The 24,100-nt window shown below is 41.2% G+C and overlaps 1 protein-coding gene across 1 annotated transcript; it reads left to right on the top strand.

Annotated features, from left to right (window-relative positions):
- The first annotated feature begins 5,604 nt into the window (after positions 1-5,604).
- On the top strand, positions 5,605-22,331 carry LOC118358735 (hepatocyte nuclear factor 6-like). The gene is made up of 2 exons (XM_035736666.2): positions 5,605-6,823; positions 21,723-22,331. Exons 1-2 carry the CDS (start codon positions 5,782-5,784, stop codon positions 22,013-22,015), a joined length of 1,335 nt encoding a protein of 444 aa, XP_035592559.1. The 5' UTR covers positions 5,605-5,781; the 3' UTR covers positions 22,016-22,331.
- Positions 22,332-24,100: the final 1,769 nt, after the last annotated feature.

Genomic DNA, 24,100 nt, shown 5'->3' with positions numbered 1-24,100 from the left:
CCTTGTAAATTGCAATGTTTGACCAACTATAGCAAAGGGAAAAATGCTACATATGGATTATTACACTGTTATAAAGTGTTATTTTTGTTATTATCAAATTAACTATATTGTTTATAGTATTCGTATTTAGATCATTTACCATCGTACAAGTTGCCATTAAATACGAATTAAGAAAGGAACGCAAAAAACATTGTTGCATAATGATTTTTTTTTTTTTCAGGTTGTATTTTATTTGACAATATTATAGTCTACCATACAGTGAATGTTTATGTTTTCTTCCAAGCATTTAATCTTAAAAGTGAAACCACTCTCTGATGTTGGTGATTAATACGATGCCAATAAACATCCCGGGCATGGCTAAATATATTGATTATCGATAGATTCACAGCCATAAAGGATGATGACTACTCTAGTTGTTTTTGGGGCAGCCGAAAACTTTTACTACCCTACATTACATTATACATGTTAGGCTACATCATATAAATAAATTATGCATATATGTAAAAACCAAGTTGTGTATATTAATTCGAGTAAACCTGCAATAGTGTCCCTACGCATTCTAGGCCCAATTCTACCTGTCAATCGATCAGAATGCGGATAGATCGATATGGCACCAGTGCTATTGATCACTGCAAGTCCTCTATGCGCAGGATGCTTTCAAATGCAAACGTCCCTAAATAATAATCCATGGCAACACAGTAATAACTTATAACAAACTGCAGGCAAACGCTTTACAAAAACGGAGATTCGATGAGAGCGCGTAGATCTTTCACACATTTACAAAATCAACTATTATGCAGTCATCGAAGTGTTTCAAACCGAGATATGTTCAATATATGTTCCTTTAAGTCAAATGTAAAAAAAACAGCATTACTTTTTTAAAATACTTTAGCGTCACAATGTTATAAAGCTTATAGGCAGGACTATGCATTACTTGAATGTCCCTACATCAGCGTTGGTACAGGCCTCTGTGTCCAGTAGACGTATGTGTGAAATGAACAGAATTACAAAAAACAGAGAGAGAGTTATGTGAGGAAGCAGTTGTCAATGTGTTTCAGCTGTCGCTCGTCGAGATATGAGGACATTCCAACATAATACAGACATGCAAGAGAAAGCTACTGGTAGTTTGAAATAATACATTTATAGCCAACTTCACTAAACTACTATAGAGCTGGTTATGACGTTTTTAATAAGGAAACTGAAAGCTAAATGCTAAGCATATGAGCCTACGAGATCATTGTAATGTATATGAGAAATAGGAAACATAGTGGAGGTGGTGATAGTCTGACAAACACACACACACACAAGTTTAATATAGACACACACGGACTTACTTAAAGTAGAGCTCGTCAAACAAGCGAGTTTCCGAGTTTCTCACACCCAAGACCATCTAGCATCTGGGGCTCTGTGGCATTGCAGAGTGCTCCATCCCGCTGACTTGCTCAGAGGCCTCTGATGAATGCGACATTACTAAACACGGGTACTTAACTTTTGCCAATAGACAGATTCAAGTAAATATACTTTAGAATACATTAACCGCGATGCATCAGCGACGGAGTCATTCAAGAAGCCATGAAAAGATTATTCTGTCTCTGTCGAGTGATCTCTTTAAAGACTTGAAAAATATAGCTTGTGTAGGGGCTTCACTTTGCTTGGTACGAATTCACTTTCATTGGTTCACGCTGTGAGACGACATGCAGTTTATGTGGTCTGGAATTTTTGGTAATACATACTGCAAGAATAACATGTTCACACTACATGCATATCTCTTCGAGGACTTCCAAAAACCTTTACTCAAGGTTAACTTTCGTACTATTGATTTGTGTATAAAAAAAACATATTCCAATATTCAAACATGTCTCCCAACAACATCGAGAGAAAACTTTGAAACGAATTATTCTACCATTGTTATTAAAAATAAAAAGTTTATAGAAGCACTATGTCGTTTGTGAATAGAGAAATCAATAATCCCTAGACCTAAATAGGCATAAAAATAATAATATTAATCATTAATATAAAGTGGTTGATATTAACAGCGCAATTTATCAGTTTAAATAAATGAAATAAAAGTGATGTTTAGGCCTACAAAAAAAACTAATGTAGACTCAGATTTCTCAGATTTGTGGTTTACCAGAGAGCCAGACAATAAGTTCATAGAATTATTGATAAAGAAACGCGTTTGTTGCTGCTGCTATTCTACTTATTAACAACAGGTGCTACAAAAAAGTGATTAGTTAAGGTGTGAAAAGCTTGGTAAGACACCGTGCCTATCTCACTTTAAGGGGGGGGGGTGTGTTTATGTTTCCTACCAGACTGCATCTCCCTGTTATGTTGGTGACCCGATGCTTCGGAGTAAGTAGGCGGTAGCAGCACCAGGGTGGCTGAGTAAAGTCGATGGTGCTGAATCCGTCGACCCACCCGCTGTTAATAACGTGAAATAAATATCTGAGCCTCAGCGGCATCGCCCCTCTTACACCGCAGATATCGACAACGTTAATATTTTATATTGTTGGCCTGTTCACCACAGGATACGCTTATTTGGACATTCGAAAACAGTAGGCCTACAGTGAAATTCAAATTAAAAAACAGCTCTAGGCTAATATATTTATTTTTAAGAATACGTGTGTGTGTGTGTGTGTGTGTGTGTGTGTGTGTGTGTGTGTGTGTGTGTGTGTGTGTGTGTGTGTGTGTGTGTGTGTGTGTGTGTGTGTGTGTGTGTGTGTGTGTGTGTGTGTGTGTGTCCAGTAGATCATAGGATTATATTACAACGCTCAATAAGATACTATTGATGGCCCAGTGCACCGTGTTTCCAACAGTTTTTGAAAGTCAAACTACAACAACAACAAAATTAACATCGATTTGAAACGAGACTTTATAACAAACAAATAAAGGGCTAGTGTTATGTCGACAAATATATAGTTTTGATGATAAGGCAACAGGTAGGACCTTAGCCTACCAAGGAACCTTCTGCTGTATGCAACCTTCTGCACCGTTCACAAAGTGGCACTGTACAAACTTTTAACAGACCTTTTTTCCGTGTTTAGCAGCGAAGAAGGATGAAAGTTAACATCCATCACAGAGCTGACCAATAGGTTCGCTGCGCGGAGATGACAGATTCGCTGCTGGGTAGAGTAATTCATTTTGGATAGCAGTGGTCTCGGGGATCAATAGAGGGACATTAACCCGGGCGGACACGGTTGTTTCCCTGATGCCACCAGTACCATCCTCCATTGGCTAACAACACGGCACCATTTTACAATCAGGGGACCCATAAAATGGGGTTAGATACCTAGGCCTACATAGTACCTTTTCATAATTGGAATGCAGCCTAACTTGGGTAGACTTAGCCTTAATTAAGTTGTCACAAAATCAATTCTGAGTAAATTCTGTAGTGTATGCAAATATATCACATCCTTATTCACTCAATGAGCATAGGCTTAATAAGAGCGTACGAGCTTTGGACCAATAACCGAAAAGTCGTTGGCTCGAATCGCCAAGCCGACTATGTGAAAAATCTGTCGATGTGCCCTGCGAGATAATTAACCCTAATATCTCCGGTAAGTCACACTGGATAAGAGCGTCTGCTAAATTACTAAATATACATCTGAAATGAGGACCATATTCCAAGTGGGCACTTTCTGCTGCTTTTAAATCTCATTCAAATGGAAATTGAAATTGGAACAGTAAGTAGCAAGAAGCGATCAACAAACATAGGCTTGTCCCAAGACATTGCGGGTCACATACACGGAACTCTTACTTTTAATGGCGATTTTCCGTGTTTTAACCCACAGGCTTTCATGTCATAAAGCCTATTACACGTATTTTCACCTGGTGTGTGTGCAGAGAGATAATAATGCTGTCCTCGATTGTTTCCTCGGTTATGGGCTATTGAAGACCTAGGACAGACCCATGTCTTGATTGCAAAATTAAACTTAGTTAGATAAGCTACTGGGCCTTAGTTCTGTGGTGCAAATACAATGTAAAATAGGTCCAATACTATATTACTTAACATATTATAAATATAGGCCTATACAGGTTTGTACACGAAAGGCATATATATACAACTAGAATAGACTACACACACATTTTACGCATGCAAAATAGTATTTTGAAACTGATGCTCTTTAAAAAATGACAAATACACACTGTACAAACCAGGCTAAGAAAAACAATACAAATAGTCCACATAATAAATGATTGTATATATTTTGAAGTAACCACCTGACAGGCTAAATTCCAAACTGAAATGGAACTACGTGTTAAATCTCCGCATGGTTTGGACCTACCCAAAAAGCTTTTTCCACAACCCCATATATCTGAGGGTTCTCGTGATCAAATGAAGCACCTATGGCTTCTGTATATTTTGCTGCTGCACTATCGATGAATCGTCCACTGATCTATACATCCATTGACACTGATGAATTAGGATTGCTGACCTGGATTGACGTCAGCAGGCTGCGAGCTTTAACACGGGTCAGAAGTTGGGAAATTGTGAAGGAAAATTTGACTGAAAATGAGAATATAGGTGAGTTCCCGTATAACCTATGCCTTTAACGTCCATCAACTGCATACACAGCGCATACAGCATAAAGACATATAGCCAATACATTCATGGCTTTTATAGTTGGCTCAAATATTGGGTACATTTTTAGACAAATTAAAATATAGTTTGCTTTTTCCTAAACCATTTGGACTTATTCGTTCATGAGAACAGGTCTACCCTATTTGCTGTACATTATAGGATATACCTAAAGGAGGCACTGTGTGCATATAGCACACAGTGATAGTTATTCTAGTCTAGAATTAGCCGTTTTCCTTCTTGACCCTTGAAGAAATAATAATATAGTGCATGGACATTGGGCCTCGTGATTACATGTCGACCTAAAAACAGAAGCAAATAGGATTATCATATGTCTTTCACACAATAAAATGCATAGCATTTTTCTATGACATTTTCCTAAATTGCATTCTGAAAATCAATCAGCATATCATATCCGGAAATAAACTATGTGTGCGCATCTCCTGACTGAAACTCCAAGGTGTATACCATAGCCTGTATCTTTAAGGGAGTGCATTTTAATAGATTGTTTAAAATAACAGAGCTTTTTATTTATGGCAGTAGCATGTCAATTGATATTTAACCATTAAGAAATCACATGTCCTGGCGCCAAGTTATGCGGCTTTATCAGGGAAAACCAAAGGCGCAAGTTTCTTATCCAGGCAGGACTCCCCAATATCTCAAGGTAAATGTTGCATGGCGATGGCTTGCAGTTTTGCTCAAGATACGGGTCTGTCTCGTATCTCTTTAAATGTCTCATGTAATCTTTTTGAGAAATTCGAGGTTCAGTTTACAACATGAGCAAACATCTGTCTGACAGAGAGCTGGTGACGTCAGACAGCCTCAGACTGAGTGCTAACGCTGGAACAGTGGGCGCACACATACACAGGCACAGTCACGTCTTAACATACGCGCGGGCACGTCATCATAGACGCTGGAATCACAGCCTTCGCTTTCTATAGTAGTGGTGCTCTACAGCGAATAAAATAGGCTACAAGCAAGGACGGACACCTATCAGAAGCGTGAGCAGCGGTTTGTGGCACAGCTCTGTCGCGGGCAACTGAACGCTTTAAATCATGCTGTATTGACTGAAGAGAGGCTAGTACAATCAATGGCTTGGCTTTGAAATCGTTCACAATTTATTGGAAAGGAGTGTGTGAGACGGGGGAGAGGGAGCGCGCGAGAGAGGAGAAAGAGAGGTGGAAATAAAGATTATTTAAACGATGGAACTTACAATGGAAAACATTGGAAATCTGCACGGCGTATCTCACTCTCATCAAACGGGTGACTTAATGAACTCTCCGCACCACGCACGGCAGTCCTTGGCGTCGCATCGGAACTTGGTGTCACACGGACGTTCAGCCATGGTGTCCAGTATGGCCTCAATATTAGATGGATCTGGGGAGTATCGCACAGACCATGCATTGTCCGGTCCCTTGCACCCCGCAATGACCATGTCCTGCGACTCCGGGATGACCATGAGTAGCACTTACACTACGCTGACGCCGCTGCAGCACCTGCCCCCCATATCCACAGTCTCGGATAAATTTCACCACCATCCCCACCCGCACACCCACCACCACCCGGCGCACCAGCGACTCGCCGCCGGCAACGTCAGTGGCAGCTTCACCCTGATGCGGGACGACAGGAGCCTTGCCTCGATGGGCAATCTCTATGGCCACTACCCTAAAGACATGTCCGGCATGTGCCAGTCGCTGTCCCCTCTTTCCAACGGCCTCGGGTCTTTGCACAACTCTCAGCAGACTCTTTGCGCTTATGGTCCTGGCGCCCACCTCTCCAACGACAAAATGCTCTCGTCCGGAGGCTTCGAGTCTCACGCAGCGATGCTGTCCCGGAGCGAGGACCACCTAAACCGGGGATTGGGGGGGCACGGGGCCGGGATCATGTCATCCCTGAACGTTATGCCCCATCATAGCCATCCGCACTCTCAGGCTAACGGGTCCATGCTCTCTGATCGGGAGAGGCAGGCGGCGGGGGGCGGGCAGGGAGGTGGTTCGGGGCAGGTGGAAGAAATAAACACCAAGGAGGTGGCACAGCGAATAACGGCGGAGCTCAAGCGCTACAGCATTCCCCAGGCAATCTTCGCACAGCGGATCTTGTGTCGGTCCCAGGGAACCCTGTCTGACCTGCTGAGGAACCCTAAACCCTGGACTAAACTCAAGTCTGGACGGGAAACCTTCCGGAGGATGTGGAAGTGGCTGCAGGAACCCGAGTTCCAGAGAATGTCGGCGCTCAGACTAGCAGGTGAGTGAGGAGAAATGTGGCTAATGTGAAGGGATCAATTAGAAGTCAATGTGGCGAGACTATCAATTGCTACTCAAACAGATTATGACTTAAACAAATTAGTGTGGATTCTTGGAGGAGTTAACGATGGTTGTTAAATAACCATGTTGAATTGGTTGTTAGAAAAGATAAGTAAATCCAGATTGGATTGACTGCTTCATGCACAGATAATAAAGTAGAAAGAGTAAACAAGCTAGGCTGTGCTGTGGTAGTCTACTCTGCTGGTGATATCCTAATTAGGTGTTAAACCTGAAAAAGATCAATCAACTTGATTCAAGTTTTTGAATAAGTCATGCGCAAATGTGCTGGCAACGTTATAGTAGGCCTATAGTTGTAATCAATTTTACGCACTGGCGTAATGGGGACCACACACACACACATACACACACGCACACGCACACACACACAAACTCACGAGGTGTTTCGACCACAGACAAAATGAAATCAAACAGGGAATGGCTTGAATCAAATTGATTGTGCATCTCTGTAACTGTATCATTTGGACCATAATAACGATAATAAAATGGTGCGATTATTGACAGAAAGACTGTAGTATTGTAGTATTGACGACCCTTTGTCAAGTTTCACATATTCACTCTTCTTCTGGTGTGGAGTCGTTCCACAAGCCTCGCGCTGATTATATGTATGTGTTGAAATGGACCTGGAATTCTCGTGGGCCTTCCCTTCCCCTGTCGACTCTGGGAGGCGTACACAAGGCGCGTCTGAGGTGTGCCTAGCAGCGGAGCAGTGAGTCAGGGGAGCGTGACCTCCCGTGAATCGATACTTCGGGTCCGGCGTCCCTTTTTAAAGTAGCCACTAATAAATGATCCATTTGGATCTGAAAGACAGCTCAAGAAACAGATGCCTCTGTCTATGATTTTCTTTTTACATTCTGCTTAGGCTATACTTTATTTCTCAATGATTTGTGGTCAAAGGGGACTTTTCTTGAATCTACAACATACCAACTCTAAAACAACAATCATATTTAGCATACGCTTTTATCCAAAGCGACTTACAGTAGTGGGTCCCCCGTGGGAATCAAACCAGCAAACCTGGCATTGCATGCGCCATACTCTCCAAACTGAGCTACACCGGACAAAAACACTACAACCCAGGTTGAACATTGTGTTGTAGTCTATGCTGGCAATAAACATACATAGGCCTATAGTCAAACGTTTGTTTTTACAAAGGTCTATGCAATCCTAGTACATAGAATTACAAATGATTAAGGCCTACACTAGCCTGCTTACGGATGGCAAGGCAAACAAGCAGAAGGAAATTAATTTTATAACAATTAAACCACAAAATAATCATACTTCATTTTGGAAATTCAACAGACATATACCATTTAACTGTCACATATTGCTAATCACTCAACTTCGAGACATCGAAACTTCGAGAGGGGATGTTCATATAAATAATTTGAAATAGGCCTGCGATTGAACTTGTCTATTTATCCATTACTTTTATATTTCACTTTGAATTCAAAAGTTGCAACAATTTATTCATATTTATTTATTCTTACATTGGATCATTTATCCACCCACTTTGCCAGTGAGAGATAACAGTTTGAACAGTTTGAAACATTGTTCAGTATTGTACTCCAAGCCTTTACCGTGAAAACTGGGAATAGTGTTATTTTACAAGCTATAAATCTTAGGAGCTAATTAAAGAGGATTAATTAAGGGTGGAAAGCTATAGAATCAGAAGAGTTGGAAGTGAGCGCCACTTTGATGTTTCTGCAAAGCACTCCGTTAGGACATGCATGCGCTCGCACGTCAATCAGTACTTCTGTGTGTCGTATTTCAGTGGACAGTTCAATTAAGCAGATATAGTGGCATATTTTAGTTCCAGTCAATGTCCTATTGAAAAGCACTTCATGGAATATAAATGGTTACTTTGCACATTTAGCGGCGTTTTGGTATATAAAGATTTAAACACTCCACAATTGTCTCTTTAAGTGCCATTGCTAAACCTAATTAAACCTAATTGGGCAGTGGGGTTTTTATATAGTCGCAACCTGATCTCAGAGCATTTCCTTTTATTTTGTACATAAATCCGAGACACTCCATTTAGTTACATGGTTACATAAGGAAGATGTTTACTTAAGGCAAAAACAAAGTAGGGTGATTGGTCTGGTGAACGGGTAGGCTCATAACGCAAACTTCTAGCAACTCATAGGTTGCAAGTCTGGATCTTATTACAGCCAACTTAGGCTAATTAGCCACTTTTCAACTACTTACTACTTTTTAGCTACTTTTGCAACTACTTAGCATGTTAGCTAACCCTTCCCCTAACCCTAACCGTAACCCTTTTAGCTAACCCTTCCCCTAACCCTAACGTTAACTCTTTAACTTAACTCCTAAACTTAACCCTAACCTTATCCCTAACCCCTAGCCTAGCTAACAGTAGGTAGCTAGCTAACGTTAGCCACCTAGCTAGAATTCATAACATATCATATGTTTAGAAAATTCATACATTTTTCAAATTCGTAACATATTGCACGTTTTACAAATTCGTAACATATAACACGTTTTACAAATTCGTAACATATAACACGTTTAGCAAAGTCGTAACATATAATATGAATTGTAATTTGTAACATATCATACTAAATGGTTGATGTACATCCACAAACTAATACATACCATGCAAAACGTAACATATCATACTAAATGGATTGTTTCGAATTTATATACAGAATAATACGAAATGCTCTGAGACATGGTTGATTGTGAACTGCATGCACTATACTAGAACTATGGCACAGAACTTTCCATACTTGTGTTTCTGCATGCATAGGGTGTATATGTGCAGCATGCATGTCCGTTCGTATGCATTCTTTTTTAGAATTGATTCACCTATGCTCCATTTGCTACCCCATGGGTATTTGCCTGAACGCATTAAGGTTGACTTCGGATATTTGAGGATGATATAGGCTACATAGACATTCTTCATACTTCAATAGGCTATTTTAATCGGTATAGTGCAAGTATCATACATTATTAACAAGTATCAATCATTATAGTAGAGATATTATGGTAATTGTTGTGGTTATTGTTATTATGGTCATAATTATGGCTATGATTGTTTAATAGCTGCACTCTTTGAGAACGAACGCTGTTCCAGGAGGGTGTCACCTGGCCTCGACGTGCTGTCTGTTGTCCTGTGAGCTACCTTGTTCTGTTGTCAGTTTCTCTCTAGCGACATGGAGTTGGGCAAAATGACAAATGACTGTGGTATGGAAATGGTGGGCGCTACATTTTACTTATTGCATTTAAATTCACCATTATACACTGTGCGCATGCGGAGTGGGAGTTGGTGGTTGTGATTCTAAAAGGGATGCTGGCGATAGGCCTACTCGGTCGGCCACATCAATCAATATATTCAAATTACTATTCCAAATTCATCACAGTCACACAAATCAATGCCGTTGCCTTGCTTAGCTAATGTGAAAACGCTAGTGGCTGCACACTCACATGACAATCCTCCCCATAAAATTAAAAATACGATGTAGTCAATTGAGGGGGGTTCTGTCATGACAAAGATAGGCTGCGTGCCCTTTAAGCGCATACCCTAAAACGCATGGTTCATAATTGGAATGATGTGTAGTATTGTCCGCGTGAGGAGGGCAAGGTGAATCTCAGAGAAGATACCAACCTGTTATGGCCTACATTTTAGGCCAACCAGGCTTTTAGAACAAATCATTATCTCCAAACAAGCTCACAACCTGCAGCTTTTCGAATGTTGAAGCCAATTAAACAAGGAAGCGCACATATACTGTAGCTATGGAGTAGACGACACCTTTGATTGTGTTGAAAAAGCCACGGCAAAGTGAGGGCTGAGATGCATAGATTGCATAAACGATTAAAACAATTCGTCTTTGCAGCTGTGTTGAATTCCACACTCCATCTCAATGTATTTGGTCGGGTCAATAAAGCAGTGATCGATAAGGATAGCCAGTGCATCTATCAATTATTCCGCCTCAGCACTCTCTCCCATTGGACTCTCCCAGAGCGTTGGGGGATGGCGGGGAGATTTAGGCAGGGGCTGGGAAAGGGGATGAGAGACTGGGAAAAGCCCCCATTGCACGCATTTTTCTTTCTCTCTGTTGTAATCATGTTACATGTAGACTGGATGGAAAACTTGCCCTCAAAACGCCATTTGGGGGTTGGGTTACATAATCAGCTTGGATCTGTGTAAACATGTATCCACCAACGCATTGTTCCAGAATCACTCGGGAGCCATGAGGAAGACAACAGAGAGACAACCAAAATGATACGATCCTGCCAAACCTCCCATGTGGAAAGTGCGACGCAATGAAATATTACGCAAGAGAATCAATCTCATTTATCCAAACATATAAAGCGGGGATATCAACATTTTATCGTTTGTAAAATGTCGATTTTGAGGATGAGTTTATGCTCTGTTCTAGTAATAGGCTATTCAATGAAAATACACGCAAATCATGGATAGGGAGAGAATAGCTCAATAACAAAGTTCATCACAGACTAGGCCTAGTCTACATGCCAATCACATCATTGGCGGTCAACCTGTCTGCTGTCCCCATACTATTACTATGGAGCAAGATTTTTTGGGGATTGCTCGGATATTCATGATAAACTAAGTGAACTAAGTGAAATGAGTCTTTTATTAATCTATCATCCAACAGTTTATATGCACAAGTAAGCCACATGTACGCAGCCTCCATATTCCCGACGTAACGCTGCCTGTCTGAGACATAATCCAAATGTCATCGCTGTACCTAAGCAACGACCAACCCAGCCTGCTCCACACAGCACTAGCATTTCTATCCACCTCCAAGTGCAGGCTACATAAATGTTTACCACCACCTAACAAAACCATTTTCAATTGGGATCACCGCTGTCTTTGGTGCTGAAATCTTTATATGAATGGCGCTGTTGGCCTGTGTTTGAAGCCATGTATTATGGCTTTAATAAGGGGCTGTACAACATGGTTATATATATATATATATTGTTCATAGGCTAGCCTGCGTCAAGTATAAATCATTTACCCAACACCAGTCAACACGTGATCAATAATATTACACAATTTCCCAATCAGATCCGTCTCTCCATCTTGTTGTAGGCTCTGTTAAGACACAAAGTCCAAAGAAGAACGTCCATATTCAATCAAATCCGGAAAACGCTTTCCCGGGATACTCGCCTCCAAAATACACATTTTCATATGGTGCACAACAAAACTAAAGGTTTCAACAAAAGAGACTGAGCATAAAATTAATAAAAAGCTATGAAGCCAGAATGTTGTTAATAATCTTCCCAGGAAATCCGGTTCCTCTTTTTGATTGCATAGAACCTTTAGACGTGATTGATTTAGGATAATCGAAAACAGGCTTTTTCATAAAGAGACGTGTTGATGCAGGCCTGCGAAATGATCGATGCGGACTTTAATAATTGATAAGCATGGGGAAGACAACGGGAGAAAATCATGCAGCTGCGGTTTCACAGACGCTCTTCGTTAAGCACAGCAATGTGTGTTGTAAATACTGGGATTCACACGCGCGCGCTCGCGTACACGCCACACAGTGAAATCCTGTGGCTGTTGTGGACAATGGCCAGTACGCAGCCATTTTCCCCCGTACAATAATGAAAAGCTATATTCACATTCTTCAAATCCATTCCAAATGTTTGTCAAGGCAGCCAGATGACGAATAATGATTTGTTCTGTGTTTTTCTGCCTTCGAGGAGGCGAATTGAGCACTCGCATACATCTCCCAATTTTTACAGTGTAGCGTGCCTGCATGTGCGTATGTGATCAGGATATAGAGTGCGCCATACATTGTTAAGTCCGATCTGATTCTGTATCGATTTCCATTCCCGGGTCTCTCCTTTCCATCGCTGGAGCTGTGACATGCAGGCATACTGCCCCTTCCCCTCCTCTCCTGTGCAATACCATTTCCCCCATTAACAGCTCACCCTTCATAACATACAACGGAATGAATAATAAACGCATGCTTTCATTGGCACGATGCAGCTACAGCATATGCTGTAAAAACTGGTATTCCACTAATCATAGGCTATGTTATGTTGACATTTCTCTAAAATTGCGAACCAGTTAACCTATGCTGTAGATAAGGGAATAGCCTAAAATTACATTAGCCTAATTTCGTCCCGTCAACACAGTATAACCAATAGGCCTATGGCCAGACAGACCTACGGTGAAAATGACAATGTCTCCATTAGGTAAAGGGATCAATAACAGAAGACTGTTCCGTCACTTACACAAGCCAATGTGGGCAATCGCTCCACTCACACTGTACAGTAGTAGCCTTTAGTATAACCTCAGAACTTCACTGTGTCTCTTTTCCATATTTTCATCACATATGCACACACAAAAGAGAGATAATACACACGGGGGCATTGTAATTATAAATGCAGCACATAGTTCCAACCCGTTTGCATCAATAGGCTTACAGTCTAGAATACCGTCTATTCTATTTTAGATGATCAATTCCTACGCTTTTCTGTCGCCCACTCTCCAAACCGGATCAATAGGAGAGAATGACCTTTAAATCAAATTGCTAGGAGAATGAACTGTGCGCATGAGGTTAGCGTCAAAGGGTTAAATGGCATTGTGTCACTGATTTCAAATATCAAACAGTAAAGGAAGCCATTTTCTGAAGCCATCCTATAGGATCATTGTTGTAAAATCACAGCAACATTTCCCTGCCAGATAATGTAATAATTATTTTATTTACATTATATGTATTATTAGACACATGAAATGCAAAATCAATGTCAATAAGCCTACGCTTATATTGTCATATTTGGCACCGTAAAAACAAAGGCAGCTTGTAATGGGTCGATTTCCATAAACATTTTGGTGGCGTGGAATCAGAGTATACGAGACCACATTATCCCTAGCCAACCTATAAGCGTTACTTGGTTGTTTGAAGCCTAACTGCCCCCCCCCTACACACACACACACACACACACACACACACACACACACACACACACACACACACACACACACACACACACACACACACACACACACACACACACACACACACACACACACACACACACACACACACACACACACACACACACACACACACCATCATCATCATCAAGCCTTGGTTATTTGAATCAGCTGTGTAGTGCTAGGGCAAAAAACTACAAACAAAACACTAGCACCGAGTTTGGGAAACCCTGCAATACAGCACTTCCCGTTTCGCCCTACGTAAACGGTTGTAAATCTTTGAGCAGTGGTGTTGAAATGCCGACTGTCTCTCCGGTTAGAAGTGGCGGCTTATCTGACGTCCCGACAGGTCATCGCTTATTCAATGTCCGATAACGGCTTGTTTAATGCCCGATCTAAGGCGAATACTGCAACGTTCGAAGAACAAAGTACACATTGTCCACCCAATTATTAAGGAGAGAAAAGGCACACATCCCCATTTAGGCCTTGAACGAATAGGCATTAGCCAATAGTCAACTAATTAGCCGGCAGTGATAATTGAGTGGCAACATGCAATGACAACAGCCTCATCCATAGGCTACACCGAATTCATATTCGTAGTTTGCGTTCAGGTTCGGTTGTAGACTATAAGTCTAAACACATTCTAAGGCAGTAAAAAACGTTTTTTAAACTGTGATTAAAAATGACTTCAGAAACGGGTCTCATTTTAGGCCCATAATAACGTAAAACGTGTTCGGGCACCGCGTGCCAACGATCTCCTGCATGCCGCATTGGCTTCATAGATTATTGTCAAAAGTGGATCACGGTTTTTAAAGGTGACATCAAATAGATAAATAAGTAGTCGAGGGCCTTAAAGTTTGGCCACAAATTTCACATGTTGCATGTTGATTATTTGCACACAATAGCACACGGTTTGCCTACATTTTACAGTGGTAATAGTTCCAAAAATAGGATTGGAGACTATCTCGGATTTTACCATTCTTTATTTCACATCAGCTAAATATTTTCCAACACTGAAACTTTCATTTAACTCAGAGTTGAATAGAAGACAAGTAATTCCGAAGAGCATCCCAGCCTGACTCTTACATTGAAAACTGAAAAACTTACAATCATTTGGAATGATTTTTTTTTTTTACATTACAGAAATATTATTGAATAGACAGTTAATCCTACCCTGAGAGCCGAGCCTGCATGCGCTCAAATACACCACATGCAACCAGGGTCGATCACACAGTAAAACCGCAGTCATACACACGACACACCCCACGCCGTACCCACAGATGCAACCCGAAACTCCAGTTGGGCAAACACACACAAATCAACAAAGAAACAAAACGACCGTTAAATCAATTAATTAATTAATCAATGTTATATTACATGCTATTTAAACAAACTGAGTGGTTTCTAACATAATAATTTTAATTTAAGTTTGAATATCTATTCAGCCAAGACATTCAGCCAGGCCATCATTTTTCGGCCTATGTTTAAAGAACTAAGGCCCATTCTGAGACGGCATCTTTAGACCCCCCTTTATCCACTACTGGCTAAAGATTAAACATGTTGTAGCTTGAAGAAGATATACAAATACATCATTACATCACATATTCATATCACATTTAATGATTCAATATCAAAATCAACACATTTAAACTTTGTGTGTGTTTGTGTTTTGTATGTGTGTGTGTGTGTGTGTGACAATTGCATTAACCCAACACGCACCCAAAGATACTATGACAAACTTCAAGCCCAACCCTTTTTACATGCTGCACTTTTGTTCGATAAAACTAGTTATTTATTTGATAAAATGTTGGATTAATTAAACTTCCTCTGACTTGGTTATTACATGTATTATTATTATTATTATTATTATTAGTAGTAGTAGTATTTTATTAATTAATTAATTATACTATGATTACGGTTTTATTTCCTAATATTTAGCCATATTTTCCGATATTTGAGCTGCCTCGTTGATTGAATAACATTTTTTATGCAAGTACTCATCTGCATTTTCTTTTCAGCTGACAACGGCAGAATTACATTCATCAAGATCGACCTTTGAGACGATTTGCAGGCTGCTTCACTGATAACATTTTTGGGCAGTCCCATAAAACACCGAATGGAAGAAAAACACAAAATGTGTGACGAAAAGTGTTTAAACTTAAGGTTTGACTTGGTAAATAGAGTCAGGACTAGAGGCCATATGTTTTATGGTGCCAGAGAGCAAATTAACCAGTTATGAACATGCCAAGAACAGTAGGCTATGCTTAAAGAAACAAACATCACAGTTGAGCTATGCGTTTTAACAGGAGCCCCTCACAATGTTGACAATAGCCTTCTGTCTGCACAGTGATATTGCTGGCCACAAAGGTCACTCAAAAAAGATATTCACGAATCTGTGATCTGTTGTGGCCAGTCATCCATACTGCCAATTCAATTACTCAGCCTTTTTTATTTGTCTTTACATTTGACCTTTGATGTAGGCGAATTCTTAATTTTATTTCAAAAGGTAATACAACAATCCTCAATAAAGGCTCTGGTACAGGGTATTGCAGTTTTTCATTGTAGACCAATATCGTTTGATGATGCTAAACGTGTTGCTATAAAACAACTTAACAATAGAATAGGCTTTATGCAAAACATTGGCAGAAATACCATCACACAAAAAAGACAGCCTACCTTCACAATATCAACATAATATGTCTGCAATTAAATCATGGAGACCGATGACTTTATGCTTTAATAATCTCTATTTCAGGTAACTAAAAGTAACAGCCCATAATAACGATTTAAAATGAGTCAGTCGTAGCTGATGATGGTGTGCATCTTGTATGTCCACCTCAGACATTGACCCAATGACTTGTTAGAAGCCAGCTATTAATAGTAAGTAATTATGAATAAGAGTCCATGGTTGACATAGTGACTGTTTCTCGCCTGCAGTAGCCCGGCCTCAGCGGGAGAGAGTCGCACCGCACCCAATTTCAGATCAGCCCCATTCAAGCCATCGATCCCAGGCAGAACGGTTGGCTGCACGGTGCGGTTAGTTATCGATTCCCCCACCATACCCCCCTCCCCCTCACTTCAAATCCGATAGAGCACACACCTCTAGCCAGGCTGCAGAGGCAGTTTTCACACGCTCACATATTTATTTAAATAACATTTTGAATCTGGAAGTATGCATGGGCAGGCTTTTACCGAAATTGGGGATTAGTAACTCAAGTATAATAATTCAATGAGACACAATTAAGCAAATTTGTATTATGATCAGGCCATATATGAAATACATTCACAATTGATTTACCACGTATCCTATGGGCCTATTGTTATCAAACGATGTATTTACTGATGATGTGGTGGGTCTACGTTCAACAAATGCGTCCAACTGAGAGATACACCTGTTGTGATTGTGGGTTTGCTCTCACAGGCACCGCAGACCTCTTGATGTAAAAAAGATGATAGTTATTATTATGTAAATAATAGATCGAGTCAATCTCAGCGAAGTTAGTCAATGTCAACGTTACCCCACTCTTACAAGCATGTTGCCACTGGACCTGTAGTGCTGTTTTACATGAACTTCTCAGACCAAAATTATCTGTCGGTTATTACCTTTCTTAATCAGGGAAACACCAAAATGACAGAGTACATTATATAAAGTAGCGAGGTGTCACTAAATTATAAATATGTTTAATCATAAAACAAAAGTTGAATTTATATCACTAATCTTTAGATGGGCACTCCTAAATTTCCTCAGCAGCCTGACTGTTTACTTAGCAATGCCACCATATTTAATTTGGCAACTTTCACTGATATTTGTTGCCAATTAAGTATGATATGCCATGTCAATACATTTAAGCATGAGGTCTACAACATTTTCCAAGTCACGCATTTTGTCACATTTGACTTCAGTTAAACATGACTTGTAAGTATAAATGCATGTTTCCATCGATAATCTGAGCACTTGAGTACTGTCTCTAAAGGCATTTAGCAGCTGTCAGCTCACACAATGAGCTGACTGTATAGTCATTATGGTATTATTTTGATATTATATCATATCAGGTTCTCGACCTACATAGGTAAATACAGGGTGTTTATCTAAAGGTGATTAAAGAGGTACTCGCTTCACTTTTATTAAAGAACAAACATCTAATGACAACATTTGATTTGTGAATTTTGCACACAGAGAAATCTCTTTGATGATCTCAGATATAATGGAAGCCTAATGACTGGTAAAATATAAAGTATCTCTTCAAAAAAATAACAAAAAAGCGTAAGTCAAATGAAAATGTATGCTTCCAGTGAATTTATTCTGAACTGAAGTTAGAACCATTCTTCTTCCTAACAAGAGATTTGAGCAGGTTGACTTTCAAAGTGGTCCTGAGTGAGTGTTATTGAAACTGTGGGGGAATGCCTTGCAGCAGAGCAGTGTGCAAGGTAAACAAACAAATTGTATCAAGTTATCAGTATATTAGCACCAACTCTGCCTCATTACATTAAGGAGTATTGAGTTGTAAGTTTGCATTGGGAAACCTTGGCACTGCCCTGCGGTCTGAATGGAATAAATACTGTACAAACTAGCGTTTAAAGTGCAGCCCAGTCGATACATAGCCTACCAATATTTGTGCAACACAAGTCAAAACAAAATCCATGTATTTAAAATACTGTACGCCCTATTTTACAGCACTACCCAAGGTCTGGAGAAAAGGTGCATCCGATTCTGTGGCATCTAGAATCCTGCAGGGGGAAAAAATTGAGTTTTAGATAACACACTGATACATGCCAACTGGCAGAGCCTATAAGGTAGAGAGAGAAGTGCCTGGGGTTCTTTTCTGTAATGGCAATGGAAGCAGAACTGGAAGTTGACTTTATCGTGTGCATAAACATGTTCAACCGTAACCAGTAATAACAAATATCGGGAGATTCATTAAAACAGTGGTCTATGGCTAGATCAACCAATAGGCTACACTTTAACAGTAAGCCTACATGAATCTGTGTTTTACATTTAGGAGTGTTGTCATTAAATATGTAGCCATGGCTATTAGACATTAGTAACATTTTGGACTAGCTGATCAAAGACCTATGGGCTATTCATTCTGCAGTGCTAATAACCAAAACACATCACAACGTGACGTTCATTACATAGATCCAGTATGATTTCAATGTCTAGAGATAAACATATATTTTATTTTGACATAGTAGGCTGTTGTTTTTCTCCAACAAATATAACCGCAGCACAAAATTGACAAAAGAGTGGCATTTGGATAACCCAGGCAGGAACTGACTGTTGAAGCGAAGTCCTTGGAATAACAGGCTTGGTAGGCTAGTCGCCCTTATGAGTGAAATTAACTGGTGCTAACGGTTTATGAGGACCATTGCTCCCACAAAATTTGAGCAAATAAAACCTACAACTGACCAATTCGAGAAGCATCTCTCGAATCTCATGAATCTTTTTCCTTCCCATTCTCCCTCCGAGGCATAATTAATTGGACGAACTGAATTTCACACACGAATTACTCACGAATCTATCGACCGTTATTGAACGCCCAGGGCCTTTCTCGTAACCTTTTTTTGGTGCGTTGCAATGCTACGAATATTAACGACCAGAGAAAGAGAAAAGTTATAAAATAAATATATATAAATATATAAAACTTTATATTGACTCCCGTTTTAGATTTCGGTTCAATACAAATGTGTTGAAGTCATGATCTGCCCGTGCATTGTGAGATTGTTTTGAGTGACCATGACAAAATCCAACAGCCGTTGGACTATATTATGGTAAACCCCACACCGACCCAAATGTATTCATTGGTAATGATGATGATTAATTGAGTAGGGTATACTCTGTAATGTTTGTAAATTAGTTGCTTATATAACACAACGTCCCCCTAACCTTATACACATGCCAAACCGTAGGCTATAATATCCTATGTAATTCTCAGGTTTGTGACTGAAAGATATTGAAAATAAATAAATCATGTCTATCAATTTATAAGGCTTCCACTGATGCCACAGTTTGAAGTAGCGAACGGTATAATACATGCCATGGTGTGGGGTTGTAGTCTGGGCAGAGTAGGCCATCGTGAAAGCAGGAAATAAAAGCCAAATACATTTGTATTTTCAGTCCAATATGGGTTGTGTTTCGTGCATGAGTTTATGTGAGTTTATGTCAGTCTCTGTGCTCTGTGTCTTCTGTAGCTCTAAAAGCTGCAATGATCGATTTTCTTCTTTTCTACAGCGTGATTCAGTAATCAGGGCCCCCTTCCTCACCGATCGATCACTATTGATTTGCCTACTAAATCCAGCGCCTGTAGCAAGACAGCCCAGTATGGCGCCCCGTACGGCCAGGGCACAGCGCGAGTGACACCTACTGACTAAGAGACGATAAAACAACAGGGTCAAAAGTCTCCCACAGAGCTCTGTGAACAACTCAAACATAATGGGATGAAGGGGATGGATGGAGAGAGGGATACGAATGGATAGCTGTGTTAATAATCATACAATACACACATAACTAGGATATTGCATCTGTCATCATCTGTTGCCCAAGAAAACTACAACGATGATATATCCACGCTAGACCCTATGAAACTATCATCATCATCATCATCATCATCATCACCACCAGTCTGTCTATAGAGCAGACACAGTGTATAGTGTATGATTGTGCTTAGGAGAGGTCTGGAGTAGTCTTGATGTGAAATACAAATATGATAGTTGTGCTCATGTGGAGGTTAGGCCACTGTAGTAAACAGATTTGACTGCAATGGTTGATCAATGGGCTCTGTTCCACTGTAATTAGACACACAGCACCACCAGCTTGGCTCCAGCAATTTCAGCACACACACACACTGCTGCACAGACAGACAGACAGACAGACAGACAGACAGACAGACAGACAGACAGACAGACAGACAGACAGACAGACAGACAGAGTGTGAAAGAATGAAGGAATAAAGTAAGATTGGAGTGAAAAAAGAGAGGCGACAACAGGGGACAAAACTGACTATATCTAAACCTGTCTCCTCATGTTTTCACTGTTTATATTACCTTTATACACAGTTAATACTAGTTCCAGTACATATGGTAAGCAGTATATGTTTCTATTTGGTGCTTCTAAGTAATACTAGAGGTTTTCTTTTCAAATTGCTCCCCATAGAAGTCAGTGCACACTCAACACTCCAGTTTGTGTTGGAGGCAGTTATAAATACCATCTCAGAGCTCAATGGATAGGGCTCCAGTGGCTCTGTTTGAAGTAGCAGACTGCAGACCTGCTGGAGGGGATTCTGACCTCAGTCCCTGTAGAGAACCCCCCAATTCCTACAGCAATGTGGGTCAATATCTCCCTCTCCACCACTCCTTTTCTCTCATACACACATGCACACACACTGATCTCTGTTTCGCTCTCGTCTCTCTCTCTCTCTCTCACACGCACGCACGCGTACGCTCACACACAAACGCTTACTATTGTGCAACAGTCACTCAGTCTCCCATTGCGACCCAAACTGCATTAATATTGAATCTAACAGCAGTGTCTCCACCAGGCAGCCAGAGCTGCTCACCGCAGGCTAGCTCCGTCTGCACTCTGCAGGATGGAAGGAATATTCCCACCGGGCACAAGGGATGGATTAGCTTTAAATCAAGTTTAATACATGGCAATATACGCAAGCTCAATATATTTTGCTGCTGTATAAACCAGTTTTTACATCTTTAAGTACTGGCTAATGACTCATTTCCTACATCTTCCCTTAATTCTCCCTCTGCATTTCTCACCTTTTTACTATCACTGAAGTACTCATAATCATATAGTATTGCAGTACTATAACTGTAACACTGCATTTATGCTATGTTGTTCTCTCCCCCTTTGTCTCCCCAACCCCACCCATATCACCCCTCACAGCCTGCAAGCGCAAGGAGCAGGAGCATCACAAAGACCGCAACATGGTGCCAAAAAAGCAGCGGCTGGTCTTCACGGACCTGCAGCGCCGCACACTCATCGCCATCTTCAAGGAGAACAAGCGCCCGTCCAAGGAGATGCAGATCACCATCTCCCAGCAGCTGGGCCTGGAGCTCAACACTGTCAGCAACTTCTTCATGAATGCCCGGCGCCGCTGCGTGGACCGCTGGCACGACGAGCACAGCACCAGCCCCGGCCAGCCGGGCACCTCGGCCACCACTTTCTCCAAGGCCTGAGACGCCCGGGGGGAGCCACGGGGTGGCATTGGGATGGGGAGGTGGTACCTCCTGTATCCCACTTCGTTCCCAATAACCATGTTGATGCCTCCTCATTCGTGCCATGCAACCATGTCTTGGTCAGTCGTAACTGTAACCACCACGATCCTGAACATCTCACCACTGGACTGTTATGAAGCAAGTGAAACGTAAAGGTAACATGTAGTCAGGTCCACACAAGGACAATCATTTTTTTCTCTCGATTGAATCAGCTTTCTGTTGATGGTGTCAGTCCATTTACACTACAGACACAATGACATGTTGCTTTGTTTAAACAATCTCAAAATCAAGCCTCTGCCAGCCTCCCTATCCAGGTAGTTGGTACTGAATCCCTCTTCAGCACTCCCCTTTGTGTCTGCTACTCTGAGTCTCTCCTCACATCTCTCATCTCTCCACAAAGCAAAAAGGACAGAAGAACGGCAATAAACATGACAGCACCCAGCCCTGTGATCCTACCCAGTTCTGTGATCCTACCCAGTTCTGTGATCCTACCCAGTTCTGTGATCCTACCCAGTTCTGTGATCCTACCCAGCCCTGTGATCCTACCCAGTTCTGTGCACAAGGCCATCCTGGAAAAAACAACACAACCCCGTTGAAAAAACAAAAGCTCAACCTCTCATTTCCTCTCCTCCCTCTATCCACTCCTTATTCGCCAAAGGTATTCCCTGATGGCCAGCCATTTCAGCGAGCCACTCGAATCATACTCTGGCAAACTAATGAATCGAAAAATGAATCGATGCAGACAGGGAGAGGGAACGGGGCTTTGACCCTTCTTGAAGGTGAAACAGAAGACGCTTGGCAATAAAGATACTCAGATCTGCCCGGCTGCCTAGGTCTATATTGTTGCACAGATGTTGGAGGCCTGCAGGGAGACTTTCGTTGCTTGGGAGAAGCAGAAGTGTCTGTCGGGGAGGTGAGAGAGCGATACGCCTGGACATGCTCTTTGTTCAGGAGGGAGCTGCTTTTCACTGATCAATACAGAAACCAAGCGACAACATGGCCAGGCAGGCGACAAGCGAACAGCATTATAGCTGCTGTATAGAATGTAAGAGGAGCACATGGAACCCAGTGGAGGTGGCGACACAATGGCCTAACAGCTTCCCAGTCTGCTCTGTACATAAGGTGCCCTAGTGCCCCCTGCTGGTTATAAGAGTAAGCTGCAGCCAGCAGTCCTCTAGGAAAGGCCTTTACGAGTGTTCCAGGGCTGGGGAGAGAGAGGCCATGGCACATGTTCAGGCCCTCGCAGATCTCTGAAGGCAGATCAATAGTGAGCCATTATCCTATTGTTGTTCCTCATCCAACGAGGACTGGTGAAGTGGGAGGAGGGGAATGGTTCAAGAAGCGCCCACTACCCTGGAAAATAGAAGTCAGGTTTTTAGCAAACACTCCAAATACGTTACCTTGATGATACTCACCAAGCAAATAGATGGCCTTGTGTCACAACCCATACGCTAGGGTATTGAAAGATACACACAGAAACACATACAGCTGATATAGAGATATGTCTCAGTTTCATTTAGTGGACAGTGGGGTAATGATGGATCCAGAAACATTTGAGGTGCTACAGAGATTTAGCTTCACATCATCATTTATGCAAAAATGGTGAGGATGTTTCCTGTTTTGAAACATCTCAAATTACACACAGTTTAGACGCATTATCCGTCTGTCACCAAAAATAATGATCAGCAGATTTGGAAAAGAGCTCATTTCCCTCTGGATATTCCCACACAATGGTTATTATCTGTGGCTAGCCATCACACACTACAGTCACAAATGCTACAAGAACTAGTGCCAATGCTAACTGCCTTAATGATAATCAGAGAATATGGTACTGCATTCACACACAGCTACAGCGTACCCTACTCATAATGATGGGCAGTACGTACCATAGCAACCAACAATCAACTTTTAAGTGAATTAGAATCTACTTTTTTAGAAAACAAAAAGTTAACCAGATTTTAAGGCATACAATACCAAACCTCAAAACCACAAAGATACCACAATTTGTGTAACAAAGACAAATCCACCAACACATACTGGACACAT

The sequence above is a fragment of the Oncorhynchus keta genome, chromosome 26, assembly GCF_023373465.1.
Source record: "Oncorhynchus keta strain PuntledgeMale-10-30-2019 chromosome 26, Oket_V2, whole genome shotgun sequence".
Lineage (NCBI taxonomy): Eukaryota > Metazoa > Chordata > Actinopteri > Salmoniformes > Salmonidae > Oncorhynchus > Oncorhynchus keta.
The sequence above is the reverse complement of the archived record's forward strand: the minus strand, read 5'-3'. Positions and strand labels throughout refer to the sequence as shown.

Coding starts and splice junctions, on each gene's coding strand:
- LOC118358735 (XM_035736666.2), top strand. CDS start 5,782: ATGGAACTTACAATGGAAAACATTGGAAATCTGCACGGCGTATCTCAC. Junction 6,824..21,722: donor GTCGGCGCTCAGACTAGCAG/GTGAGTGAGGAG, acceptor CACCCCTCACAG/CCTGCAAGCGCAAGGAGCAG.